Source organism: Terrapene carolina, unplaced genomic scaffold (assembly GCF_002925995.2).
Source record: "Terrapene carolina triunguis isolate 2854851 unplaced genomic scaffold, T_m_triunguis-2.0 Scaffold58, whole genome shotgun sequence".
Lineage (NCBI taxonomy): Eukaryota > Metazoa > Chordata > Testudines > Emydidae > Terrapene > Terrapene triunguis.
In genome coordinates this window covers 30,914,507-30,928,427 of record NW_020664409.1, presented here as the reverse complement: position 1 = coordinate 30,928,427, position 13,921 = coordinate 30,914,507, and the positions used below count along the sequence as shown (strand labels likewise).

At 40.3% G+C, this 13,921-nt stretch overlaps 1 protein-coding gene across 1 annotated transcript; it reads right to left on the bottom strand.

Annotated features, from left to right (window-relative positions):
• Nucleotides 1-3,168: 3,168 nt before the first annotated feature.
• On the bottom strand, nucleotides 3,169-8,220 carry AKAIN1 (A-kinase anchor inhibitor 1). The gene is made up of 2 exons (XM_029914209.1): nucleotides 8,169-8,220; nucleotides 3,169-4,063 (listed from the first exon to the last, which is right to left on the bottom strand). Exons 1-2 carry the CDS (start codon nucleotides 8,218-8,220, stop codon nucleotides 3,873-3,875), a joined length of 243 nt encoding a protein of 80 aa, XP_029770069.1. The 3' UTR covers nucleotides 3,169-3,872.
• Nucleotides 8,221-13,921: the final 5,701 nt, after the last annotated feature.

Here is a 13,921-nt window from a genome sequence, read left to right as displayed (position 1 = left end):
TGTTTTGTGTTGTTTGTTCCCTCTTCCTCCCCCACACCCAGCAGAAGAAGCACATGCAGTAAAGTGCCTTGTTTTGGTAGGGTTTTGTTGTTGGTTTTTCAATAGATATATCTGTTGCTATGTACTTTGATAAGACAAGGTGAAAGAAATGCACCTTGCACTGGAAGTCAAAAGCAGTGAAGTTTGTGATGGTCATTTTTTGGGTGAGTTCATGCCATAGGCTTGGACCAGCCCCAGAGAAGGTTCTCTCTCCCGCACAGACGAACTTTATTCTTACTGTGTTTGAGTTGAATGCTGCATTCAGCTTCCCCCATCATCTCCTATTTGTACACTATGAGAGATTATCTAGCGAATCCGAGATTTGTTTTCCTTCTTCTGTTAATATAAACCTAATGACTTAATAGCATTTGTATTTCATGTCACATATAAAAAGGACAATCTATATATTTCAATTAAAAGCACCTCTTACTGATGGAACTTAACTGATTTGTATGTTTATTATTATTGACAATTTCCATTCTCAGGTGCTGGAATGATAGTGGAAAATCAGTTAGACACAATGGTGAACAGTAACTATAATTAAAATGTTGAATGCTCTTTTTGTGATATTACCAACAGATATACAAGATGTTCGAACTCTAGCAACAATGTTAATTTAAGTCATAAATAAAATGTATATACACTAAAATTAAAACAAGTGTCTTTCCAAATAATAGATGAAAAGTATGGACATACATTGCACAGGCAATTAGACACAACACTTTGCTTCTATTTTTCCCAAAATCTTCAGAGGAAATGTTTGATCACAAATATAGTGTAGCTCAGTTACCCGGAAATAAGTTATAGAAGTTAACCTAGCACGAAGGATGTCAGTAGGCATGGCTGGGGATAGTCACAGAAGAACCCAATCTTACTTAGCATTTTTGTTTTTGGCTGAGCATGAGTACTTCTATCTATTCATATCTCCTTTTATTTCTTCTGCAAGTGGTGTGCAATATTATTCTATATCTTACTTTAAATATTTCGATTGTCTCAAACTCTGTTAAAAGATGAGTGTTTGGGTTGAACACTGCATTCATCTTCCCCCATGTTCTGCTATCTGTGCACTATGAAGAGCATCTAGTGAAGATTGCTTTTCTTCTGCTGTTGATATGTGCACCACCTGCCATTTCTGAGTATTGGTAAAAAGGCCTCCATTTTATCTGAAATAATTTCTAGTCAGTTATTTTTCTCCAAAAACATACTCTTTCTACCAAATACCAAGAAGCAGATTATGCTTCTTTACCATACTGAGTATGCATTAAGCTAGGGTAAAATTTTCTTCCGTGAGCTACACTGCCGCTCACTTACACACAGGGTAGATCATAGCTACGTATTCTGGGTGCAACCCATATATGGGAACTCCCATTGTCAACAGAAGAGACTAAGTGTACAATATGTATTACAGATACACACTATGGATATGAGACCCACACTGTACTTCTGAGAGAAACTATACTATTTAGATAACTATTGTTTTCAATGCTTCCTCCATGCTCCATCTATAGTTTCAATCTAGTGTGATTAGGCCTGAATAGTTTCAATCGGAAAATTAAGCAGCTAGATCAAAGAATGAATTATTTTCCCTTTTCCCCAGAACTCAGACTTCTGTCATGACAATGGAATTGGTGAACATGACTTACCTGTGGAAAAGAGTGTTAAGAATAGCTAAGGCACTGAACTTAATGAAATGTGATCTAGAATTCAGAGAGGCCATATTGCCACTAAGCTAAGGAGGAACATGACACACACTGCACTTTAGTTTTGAAACTGCACTGAAGGTTTTTATGTATTTGAGCCAAGATTGTTTGGGTTAAAAAGACAATTTAGAAGCAACTTTGGGAAGGAAAAGGATAATCTGGGATGTTTTCTGTGAACAGAAAGAATATCCATAAAGGGATGATGGGTGTCTCCTTTCCTTTGCTCTCCAAGTGAGAATTTCAGTGGCTGAAAAGCATCCTCAGTCTCCAACTATGGAGTCACTCCAAACTAACATCATATTCTAAATTGATCTTTCCTGCCCGCCAGACTCAGAATTGGACCTTGCTCTTGATCTACTTTTCTAGACCTCCAGAGAAACTAGCAATATGCTGGTTGTTTAGACAGGAGCCATCTCTCTGCTCAAGGTTGATACCTCCTATCAGCCATCTGTCATATGACCATAAAAGACAACAACACAACAGCTTCTTCCTTCTCTTAGTTTTTGTCTGTCCTTGATTAGTGAAATTCATTAAATAAAAACTAAGAACTATGTGAGTAAACGGAAGATGTTTCATTGCAGTTCAGCTTTCCATCATTTAAGGATTAAGAAAAACTGGTTTTATTATTTGGATTTGGACTGGGCCAGATCATTATCTGGTGTAAATCAGCATTGATCAATGGGAGCTAATAGAACAAAGCAGAACATTAGAGGATGGGTGGTTATTACGGAGTTAAACCTCAGCCCATGAGAAAGAACCCTGAAGTTTAGCACTGGCGGTAGTTTAGTACTAGCAATAGGGTGCACCAAGTAATAGCCAATTAATCTATAAACCAAAAGAATACTCTGAGAAATGTCTCATTGAGAAACAAATGCATTTAGGAAAGTTTGTCTCCCTCTTCACAGACTGCATCTGCTTTCCCCAAGTGAAATATTTCTAGATGTGCTACAGCTTGTGCTCATTGTGGCCAGTATTACAGAAATTCATTTGAGGCAAAGGCAAGATCATTTCTTGCCTGGTGTACATGGATCTTCACTCCACTGGTATCAGAATGCAACCTACAATTCAACAGCTGAACATAAAGTGACAAAGTTCACATTGAATTAATTTGGCTTTCATGTAGACTTCATGCACCTTCTATTATTAGCATTTAAGGGCATTTTTAATTGTTTCTTTAGTGTACATGTATATAATGTCAATCTATATTAAAATTGCAAATAGTTGAAGTCAATTTAGACCCAGCAATTGGGAAACAAATGTCTTCTATCCCAAAATGAATTCATAGTGTATTTTCAACCTCCTGAATTTTCAGAAATTCAAAAGCTTTACATATTTTAGCTATTTTAATTCTATTAGTTATTATAAATCTAAGCATACATGAATTTGCAGAACTGGAGGAAGAATTAGGCAGCAGTATAATACCCTGGGTTCTTTTCTTTTATTATTGGCAAAATTAAAGGAATCTTTGAGGCTCACAAATGATTTTTGTGCAAAAGATTAGAAATGTACCGGACATTTACATCATCTGCAGCATAAGGAGTGAACTATATAGTCATAGATAATGTACTTTGTAAAGAGACTGTAAAAGAATGAAAAGAGATTTGTGCATGAAACTTTCCAAATCCATTTTACAGCTGCTCTTTTGTACAGCCCACATTCTATCCAAATAAAACACAAACTCGTGTTTCAAGGAGCCTGAAAGCGCATCTCCTACACGCTACAATATATTGTTTCATTGACATAGCCAATCCCTAGTAAAATCTGTAACTCAGTGGAGATATCTGCCAATTGAACAGACACAAATGATGCACATAAGAGTCATACAGAAGTGCACTAGCAATAAGCGTTTGCATATAAAACCATCCCTTAAGAAGAGATTGTGCTTGAAACTATTTTATAGCTATAGTATTTTTGTTCATTATGTTTAAGAGGCACTGCATAAATATGAAGTTAGTCACCTAATGCACTTAATATTTCTCAATTGAGGACTATTGCAGCTTTACTCTATGTCTAGGTGCTGATTATACTTTGGTTTGCTTTACAGTAGTAACATTGCACTGGCAACACAGCTGATACTAAGAGGAAAGCTGGAGATACTGCCAACTGGAGGACCAAAACAAGTAGTTCACTCTTTTACTTCTTTTCATGCTTCTTGGTTAATTCCCCTCTTTCTAACTGCAGACTCACACTGCTGTTTACTCTCTTCTCCTTTTGTTGGCTCTCCTGAGAGACTTGCTGAACTGCCTGCAGGATGGCAGTTTGCACAATCTGTTTACTGGCATTCTGCAGCGCAACTTCTTCTTGTTCATTTCCAGATTTCTCACCTACAAAAAAAAAGTTTGAAAAAAAGGAATTAAGTATTTTTGCTACTTAAAATACATTAAATGTAATACAGAAAAATTCTGTTAGCAAATTGTAAAGGTAAAGATTAAATAAGACACCTGCTATAACAGGAGGTGATCTAGAAAGGTGGATCTGTCTACAACATTATCAGAGTCAACACAGACTTCAGCAAGAATGAAGAGGGATGGCTTGTTCCTGCATAGATCCACCACCTGAATGGAGGAGGGGGTGTGCGTCAGATAGAAGCACTTCTCAGATATGGAATGGCTACATGTTTACTTGGTAGGTTGAGAGGAGAGGAGCCTTCCACCAACCCTCCTGGGCAACAATTTACTTGGGCTACGCTCTTGGATGAGGATATAAACTTAGCATATCTGACACCTTCTCCTTTACTGCTATATAAAGAAAGACTATGCTTCTAACAGTTTGTTTACCTTTAATAATAAAAAAAAGCACCAAACCCAAGTCCTGCTGACATCTGTGTCAAAATTTCCATTGGCTTCAGAATCTGAATTATTTTAAGGTGTAAACTGATTAATCTGTAACAAACTACACCTGCAAATATATTTGCATAAAAAAGTTACTTACCTGTTCTGTAAGTGCTGCTCATGAGGGTGCAGATGTGTATTCCACTCAGGTGTGTTTGTGCCCAGTGTACCAAGAGTTGGAGACTTTTTTTCCCTGCAGCAGTACCTGTCACTGTCGGGACAGTGTATACACCCTGGGTCTTCTCGTGGCCCCTTCTGAGCCTATGTAAGGGTGCTGCTACCCTAATCCCCCCTCCAGGGAACAGAGGATGGAGGGTGGGTCATGGAATACACATCTGCACCCACATCTAAAAAGAACAACAGTTACAGAACGGGCAAGTAATTATTTTTTCTTCGAATGTTTGCAGATGTTCATTCCACTCAGGTGACTCCCCCCCAGTACACGCTTGGAGTCTAGTTAAACAATGACTATAATATTAATTTGCCAAAATTTTCATCTGGTCCTGATGCAGTTATGACAGCATAGTGATGCATGAATGTGTATAGTGAGGACCACATGGTAGTCCTACAAATGTCCAATATAGGAACATCTCTCAGGAAATCAACTGATGAAGGTGGAGCCCCTGTAGAATGGGCTGAGAGTTTGGAGAAAGAGTGTCAGCTATCCAATATGCTGTCGTGATCCAGGAGGTGATCTATCTTGAAATCATCTGCATTGAGACTACTTGCCCTTTTATACAATCTGGAGAGGACACAAAAAGACAAGGTGATTGTCTGAAAGTTTTGGTCCTGTCCAGATAGAGATAGATATCACTCACCTAACACCTAAGATATTTGGAAATTCCTCATCATTATTAGAACGTGGCTTAGGAAAGAAAACCAGAAGTTCTAATGTCTGATTTAAATAAAAAACGGACACTACTTTGGTTAAAAACTTTGGATGTGGCCTCAAGACTATCTTGTCCTTGAAAAATATTGTGTAAGCATGGCTCATTGTCAAAGCTTGCAGTTCAGATACTCATTTGGCTGATGTAATGGCTATGAGGAATATGGTCTTCTGTTCTGGCCAAAGGTAAGCAAATGCTCAAAAGCACGCTCCTATGAGCTGCCAACACAAAGTTAAGGTCCCAGGTCAGCACCACATCCCTAATAGGTGGAAAAAGGCACATCACTCCCTTGTGAAATCTAGTCCTGGCAACCTGGAGAATACCAAGCCCCTGGGACAGGGGGATAGATAGCTAAGATTGCTGCAAGGTGAACTCTCAGGGAACTCATGGAAAGGCTGAGGATTTCAAATTAAGATGGTACTCTAAGATGTTCTGGATCCTTGCCTCTGAAGGTTGTAGCTCATAACTAGGGGGCCATATGGAAGACCTTTTCTACATAGCCATGTAAGTTGTCCTTGTTGACTGCTTTCTACTGTTAAGCAGGACCTCTTGAACTGCCAAGGAACATGACTTCTCCTCTTTGTCTAGCCACTCACAAGCCATGCAGTGAGGTGAAGGCTCTTGAGGTCTGGATGCAGTTTGTGACCATACTGCTGTGGCACTAGGTCCTGGAGAAGAGGCCGAGGGTGAGGAAATTAAACGGAGAGACCGAAGTCTGAGAATCAGCACTGCCTGAGCCATGCCAAGTCTACGAGGATTAACCTGACTTGATCTTGTTTCTTTGTGAATGACTGGAGGATCAGGGAAAAGCATACATTAGATCCAGTTTCCATACCAACAAGAAGGCGTCGGTGAGAAAGTCTGGACTGTGGCCCACTTGAGAACAAAATGGATGATTCTTCCTATTGTCTTTTGCAGTGAACAGATTGACTAAGGGAACACCCCATGTTCAGAAGATGGACTTCAGCATGCTGTTCTTGAGAGACTACTTGTAGTTGTGGGAGAATCTTCTGTGGAGGAAATCAGCCAACTGATTCTGAATGTCAGGTAAATGTGCCACTACAGGAGTGATGTCCTCTGTGTTGCAAAACTCCCAAAAGCTCATGTCTTCTTGACAGAGCTGAGTGGAGCAAGCCCCACCCCCTCTTGTTCAGATAGTACAATGCAAAGGTATTGTTGGTCCAAGTTTGGCCCAACAAGCCCCCTGATATAACTCAGAGCTCAAGGACAATCTGATATGCAGATTGGACTCTTCCTCCAACCAAAGCACTTGAGTTTATGAGCACCCCAGCCTATTAGAGAGGTATTGATTACAGTTGTCACATCTGAGGTTGGGTGAGAAAAGGGAATGCCTACACATGTATTGTCTGGGGTCATTCACCACTCCAGGGAACATATTACCACAGGCGGGAGCTTTTTAAGCCAGAAGAACACATTATTTAAGCCAGAAGGTGGCACAGGAAGTAGTCTGAGCAACTAGGTAAATCCATGGCTGACTGCTATGTTGGATTCTCTCACTTCACTCCTGAGCCCTACCTTATTCCTGATTTCTGCCTTCCTGTCCTATTCCCCTGGTTCCCACCTTGTTCCCGATCCCTACTTCTCTGCCCTACCTACTGACTTTGGCTCTGACCCTTGGCTTGATTCCTGACTCCAGCTCTGACCCTTGGTTTGACCTCTGGTTCTGACCCACACCTCTGATTCCTGGCTCCTGACTCTTGCAGCAACCATTAGGCCTGACCACCACTGGTCTGACCACCTACATCCCAGCCCATGACACCGACCTGTTCAGGTTGTGTCTGGGTGATAGACAGATTTCAACCATGAGGCTATGTGGCCCAGCAATCTCAGGCAAGTCCGAGCTGTGGTGGACAGATGAGATCTGAGGGACTTGCACAAGTCATGAATCATTTAAAACCTGTGAGGAAGAAAAGTAGTCAAATTCATAGAATTCAGTAGGGTCCCAATGAACTTGAGCCTCTGAGTTGGAATAAATATAGATATGGCCAATGGGAGCTGCGGAGCCAGCGCTCAGGGAGGCAGTGCACAGAGCTGCATGGCCACACCTCTGCCTAGGAATGTTGCCACTTCCAGGGAGGCACAGAGCTGGGTAAGGAGCCTGCCAGCCCAACCAACGCCCACCTCTCAAGTACCAGTGCAAGTTCCGGGCCATGTGGCACCACCTGCTCCCCCCGCCCCGAGCACTAGCAGGGGTCCGGGGCCGTATGCCGCTGCCCGCCTCCCCAAGCACCAGCGGGGGTTCCAGCCTCCCATCCCCAGCACCTGCAGCACCCTCCGGGCCACCCCTCTCCCCAAGATGTAGTCAGGAGTACATAGTACAAGTCATGGACAGGTCACGGGCTATGAATGTTTGTTTACTGCCGTGACCTGTCCATGACTTTTACTAAAAATACCTGTGACTAAAACGTAGCCTTACTCATAATACAAACTCTGCATAATGAGTGAGCTCATTTCATTCTTAATTGGCCCTGTTGTGCCTTGGTATCAGGATATGTAATTGGCTTTCTGTTCTGAAGCCACATGAGAGGAGCTCTTTACATAATAACTAGGGTAAATCAGAGTCCACTGAAGATTAAGTTCTGTGTGAAGCATTCTGAGCTGTGAGAAATTCCCAGTCTTTACTTTATAAATCTTTCAAGATCAAATTTAAGATTCTTATGACAGGGTAAATAGCAAAATGTTGTTCTCACCTGATGGAAAACAATGCAAAGTCTTGGTATTATATGTCCAAATCAAAAGCATGACACCACTCAAACTACTAACCTTATGAGAAAGAGGGAATTTGTGAACTCTAATACTTTGTAAGGACAGATGTTGTTTAGTTTTAGCAAGGTCATTTTGAAATGTAACGATTAACTTAATGTAATTTTATTTTTAAATTACCATACTTTAAGATAGATTTTAGCCAAAATATAAAATAAGAATGTGGTTTACAGTTTAAAAAGAATTTATACTTAGTATCGGAGCTGACAACATTTGGTCCCATGTTAAAGAAGCTAAATCAAACTCCTAGAAAGCCAGATTTTAGATGAAAACATTGACACAATGGAACCACTTGAATTCTTGGCACTATCCGCTCCCTTCTATTCAGTTTCTTCCATTCCCAAGCATTTGAAACAGTAAGTGTTTTCTGGATGCAGTTCAATGTCATTTAACAATAAAATGCAGAATATTTCTCTATTATCCAAGAACTAATGTATCACAGAGCCAATTTGTTCTCCTGTAAGGCAGTCAGAGGTCATCCAACTTCAGCTGGTGTCCTAAAGGTGATATTTTATCAAGAATAATGGATAAATATAAGATTGAAAACAAAGCAACATGTATTAAAGTAGGGTTTATGCAATCTCATATAAATTTCTAGAAGCTTGATTTGTGTCCAAAAACTTCGCTTCATCCACCAAATCAGTTTTTATTCCTAACAAAACATACTGTTACCATGCATGATGCTGTTGAATGTTGTTCCTTCCCCCTCCACCCTTTATCTAAGGGGTACTTCCATGTTTATTTCACAAGTTCTTTCTGATTTTCTGCATTTAGATTATATTATATAAATCTAAACTTGAATTTATTTCTGAAGATGATGCATCAGGATCTTGTCCACAATAATACCAGAGCTTCACAGACATTTTTCACACTGTGAATAGCCACATGTGAATTAATTTTCTTCCTGTGAAGTTTGTTCTCCCCACCCCCATGAACAATGGGCAAACAATTAAGTGTGGTATGTTTCCCAAATCCATGAAAATGTGACTTTTTTTTTTTCTGTGATGATAGAATTTTTGCAGAACTCCGGACTGCAGCATGAATAATGCAACGTGATTAATTTGTTGTTTAGTGTTTTGAACGTGTCCAGTAAATCACTGATTTGCTATGCTGACATTACATAATGGATCAGCCTATGAAGTTTGGAAATGTGTAACAGTAAGCAATTGACTAAAACCCCACACACTATTGCTGTGTGAGTATTTGCATGAATGTTTGATCTAATTATTTTACAAAGGGAAAATCCTGTCCCCTGCCACGTGTATGTGTGTGTGGGGGGGGGGGAAGGCTACATTCCTAGAGTGGTGCTCTTTAAAGGTTGGTCCATGGCACCAGGCAGGGTGCTTTGAGGGCAGGAAAAGACTGTGGCTGTGTGACATTATTGACATAATCTGGGACCATATAGAACATGGTTGCCATCAAAGTCCTGTAGTGGCACCAAATCTTGTATAAAGGGGGTCAAATGAGGTGTCCAAGACAAGGTTATGGTTTGCTGGTTATGATTATGCTGTGTGTATATGTGTGTATCAATTTTGTAGTTGAACTTATGAATATTGGCTCTATACTGTCTGTATTTCAAACTTATGCTACGCTTCTGGGAGACATCCCAGACAAGTTGGTGTTAGCTCTGCCTAGCCTGCTTGATGGCCCATTAAGGACCATCAGCTATACAATTGACCCATTGGGAGAAGGCAAATACGCCTTGCAACTCAGCAAGGTATGCAGGGACTGGCTCATGTGACTCCAGACTCCATTTTGCTGTAATTTTCCACAGTAAGGACTAAGAGGTGTTCTTACACCTGGAAAAGACTATAAAAGCCTGATGCCTCTCCGCCATCTGGTCTTCAATCCTGCTTCATACCTCTGGAGGAACTTTGCTACAAACTGAAGCTCTGAACAAAGGACTGATGACCCATCCCAGCTGGGGACGTATTCCAGAGACTTGATTTTGAACCTGCAGTTTATTTCATCACTGCTACAAGCCTGAACCAAGAACTTTGCCATTACTGTATGTAATTGATTCCATTTAACCAATTCTACCTCTATATCTTTTTCCTTTTATGAATAAATCTTTAGATTTTAGATTCTAAAGGATTGGCAACAGCGTGATTTGTGGGTAAGATCTGATTTGTATATTGACCTGAGTCTGGGGCTTGATCCTTTGGGATCAGGAGAACCTTTTTTTTCTTTTAATGGGGTATTGGTTTTCATAACCATTTGTCCCCATAATGAGTGGTGCTGGTGGTGATACTGGGAAACTGGAATGTCTAAGGGAATTGCTTGTGTGACTTGTGGTTAGCCAGTGGGGTGAGACCAAAGTCCTCTTTGTCTGGCTGACTTGGTTTGACTTAGAGGTGGAAAAACCCCAGCCTTGGGCTGTAACTGCCCTGTTTTAATCGATTTGTCCTGAATTGGCACTCTCAGTTGGGTCCCACCAGAACCGCATCGTTACAGGCTGGTGCTGAGGAGTTTTGTTTTGCAGCAGGTCCACTTCCAAAAAACTAACTCTAATGCATGTATCAGCAGAGGGGCTGTAGTAAGGTAACAGCACTGTGTCCAGAAACTAGCCTTGTTTAATTACTAAGATTCTGATCTGGGTATCAAAGAGTAGGAAGGGATGATTTGGTATCCATACATTTTAATCTAGGTTCTTATACTGGCACCCATCATTATAGTTCCTCTATCTGCGTAATAGAAATTTCTAAGTTATCTGACTATTACGTAAAAAAAAAAACCTTAGCGTTTGCAGAGCAGAGAGTGGTTATATTATCACTAATAAACAGCACAGGCTTCCCTTTAGCTAGTTGTTCAATTCCTGATACTGCATTTAACTTAACTTTTACTCCAGCAAACACAATACATGGAAAATGGTTTGCAGAGTGAATAGTTTTGTACCCCACCCCCCCAAAATAATTTGAGAGGTTCACAAAGCCTCAAACTCTAAGTGTACATCTACATTGCTGCTGGGACCGTGCTTCCCAGCTGAAATAGACAGACCTATGCTAGCTCTATTTGAGTAGTGTGGCTCAGGCTAGCCACCTGAGTACAGACACAGGGGGTCTGGATGGGTTTGTAGTCAGACAGCTGGCCAAGCTGCCAGTGGTTCTATCCCTGCTGCACTGCTATTTTTAGCACACTAACTCAAGCAGACCTAGCCTGTCTTTCTACACAAGCTGCGAAGCATGTTTCCAACTGCAGTGCAAACGTACCCAAAGAGTCACCAATCTCAAACTTAGAGTTCCAGTTTCACCGAAAACTGGCACTGTACACCAGCAGCTAAGCTTCTGAAGTACTCTTGACTAGGATCAAAGCTGCTCTCCATGAAAGAAAAACTATTAATAATTTTGGGAAAATATAGTATTATAAATAGATTCCATGGCTTTTTTTCTGCAAATCAATGGAATTGTTGTTATTTAAAATCAAGAACCTCTTGTGTGGAAGATCTCACATGCTCTGTGGTGTTTCCTGGCTTCAGAGTACACATAGGAACTGCTTTCAGAGAAACTGAGTTATAAACTAGGATTATAAAAACAGATTAAGATTTGCAGAAAGGTGTCAACCCAGTGTGCATATAGTCACCTTCACACACACACACACACACACACACACACCTGCACCTGCTCCACCCCCTCACAAGCATCATGAGTCTTCTTGCATGACCTTGAAATCAAATCCCTCTCCCACCCTCTATACTGTGGGCCTGCATTCAGACTTTCTGCCTTCAGCTTGCTACAGACCAGCTTTAATAATGTGTGTATGCCACAGGAAGTGAGTTTGCAACAGACAGTCATGCTACAGTAAGTCTCTGAATCACTCATTTCCTCTCCACATATCCATGCGCAAAGTTGTGGGATATTATTGTGAAGTTAACCCATTAAAGACACGAGCCTGCTATTACTCAGGGGTAAATCAGAAGTAGCGCCATTAAGGTCAATGAAGTTTCAAAGTTATAAAATTGGTTTAAGTGGCAGCCGAATCAGGTATTTAGCAGGAAACAGAAGCAGCATTTCTGGTGAATTGAAGGAGAGCAGTGGCAGGATGGTAAATGAGGAGTGATCGTGAGGGATCTTAGACTAGGAAAAATTGAGTAGACATCACTCCTCACTGCCAAGCAATGTGGTGTGTATTCACCCCATCATATCTTCTTACAGTATAGGGCTGCACTGAAGGCTCATAAAATGAATGGCATCTTTTCCTTTTCACCAACAAAGTTGTGACTGCTCACTAGCATTGAGGATCCCTAAAAGCAGCTGTAGTAAATAGAGCCAGGGGCTTCATCTTTACTAGCACATATTATGGATGAACACATATGCATGTGAGGAGAATGGCTGAGCACATATAGCAGGTTACATAAATCCCAAGCATTCAAAGAAGAAAGGAAGTCAGAGGTAAAAGCTTAGGTTCTGCTTTGTAGCAGCAATGAGTGTAGTTTCATTTCAGCAAACATATACACTAGAAACTGTCCTTCATTCAAGGTTCTTTTTGTGTAAACAGCTTTCAAGTTACCCATATTTAAAACTAAAAATCACATTCTTTTTGGCAAATTTCTTGGTAGTAGTTTAGAACTTTTAATTGAAGGAATGGGGATTAATTTCTCTGACTTGGCTACAATCGTAATTTATGTAAATATGTCTAAGTCTGAGTGAATCTTGAACCAGATCTGCATTTTGAAACTGCATATGAGTAGTACTTGCGTATATTCGCCATCCTTAAAAATGTACCATTTAATTTTATAACTATACAGTTCTGGATTGGAAGACTAATGATTTACATAAACCTGTTTACGCATCTCCATTTTCATGGGTGTTATATAATGTATTGTGCTATTTATTTGCAATATGATAGCACAATTATGATTTTATTTACACAATTAGTCCGATAAAGTCTGGATACAGCAAATGGAAAAAAATATTGCTATCTAGAAAATCAATCTCAATCATATATTAAAAGTTACTAAAATTAGATTTATAAGTTCACAACTAAAAAGCCCTAATGAAATTTCAAATTGGGATGGAATTGTGAGAAAAGGAGACTATGATTAGCGAAGAACTACGACAACCTCTTTTTAGGCACACTTTTAATTGAGGCAGAGGAGAGAATACAGTTGAAGATAGATATAAGTGGAGTAGATGTATTTTATCTCTGTGGAAGAAGTTACAGGATGTTGCTTGTAATATAAAGTAATTGTTAACAGTCACAATAGTAATTTAAGCTGTGTGCAGGTGGATCCCTGCATCTATATGGAGTTCACTGCAGAATTAGGACCTTAGTTTACAACCCATACATCTTCCTCTTGGTTTGTGCCAGTGGAAAAATTCTTCGGGGACATATTGTCTTCATTTTTGCTATATTAACACACTGTAGGCTGCTGGCGTGCTGAGACCACTGCCTATCATGCTGACCAATATTATTTTATTGTTTCCTTATACTCCTCTGTCCATCTGCTGTCTCTTGTCTTATACTTAGGCTACATCTACACTGTGAACTAGGAGTGTAATTCCCCTGCTTCCGTACATGGAGCTCACACACAACTATAAATAGCAGTGTAGCCATAGTAGCATGGGAAGTGGCAGCAGAGGCACAGCTTAGAGGTGCCAAGTACATCTGAAACTCCCTGGTTTCAGGTGGGCTTGTACTTGGCCTGGCTATCCAGGCCTCCACTGCCACTGTCTGTGCTACC

Coding starts and splice junctions, on each gene's coding strand:
- AKAIN1 (XM_029914209.1), bottom strand. CDS start 8,220: ATGCTTTTGATTTGGACATATAATACCAAGACTTTGCATTGTTTTCCA. Junction 4,064..8,168: donor TTTGCATTGTTTTCCATCAG/GTGAGAACAACA, acceptor TTTTTTTTGTAG/GTGAGAAATCTGGAAATGAA.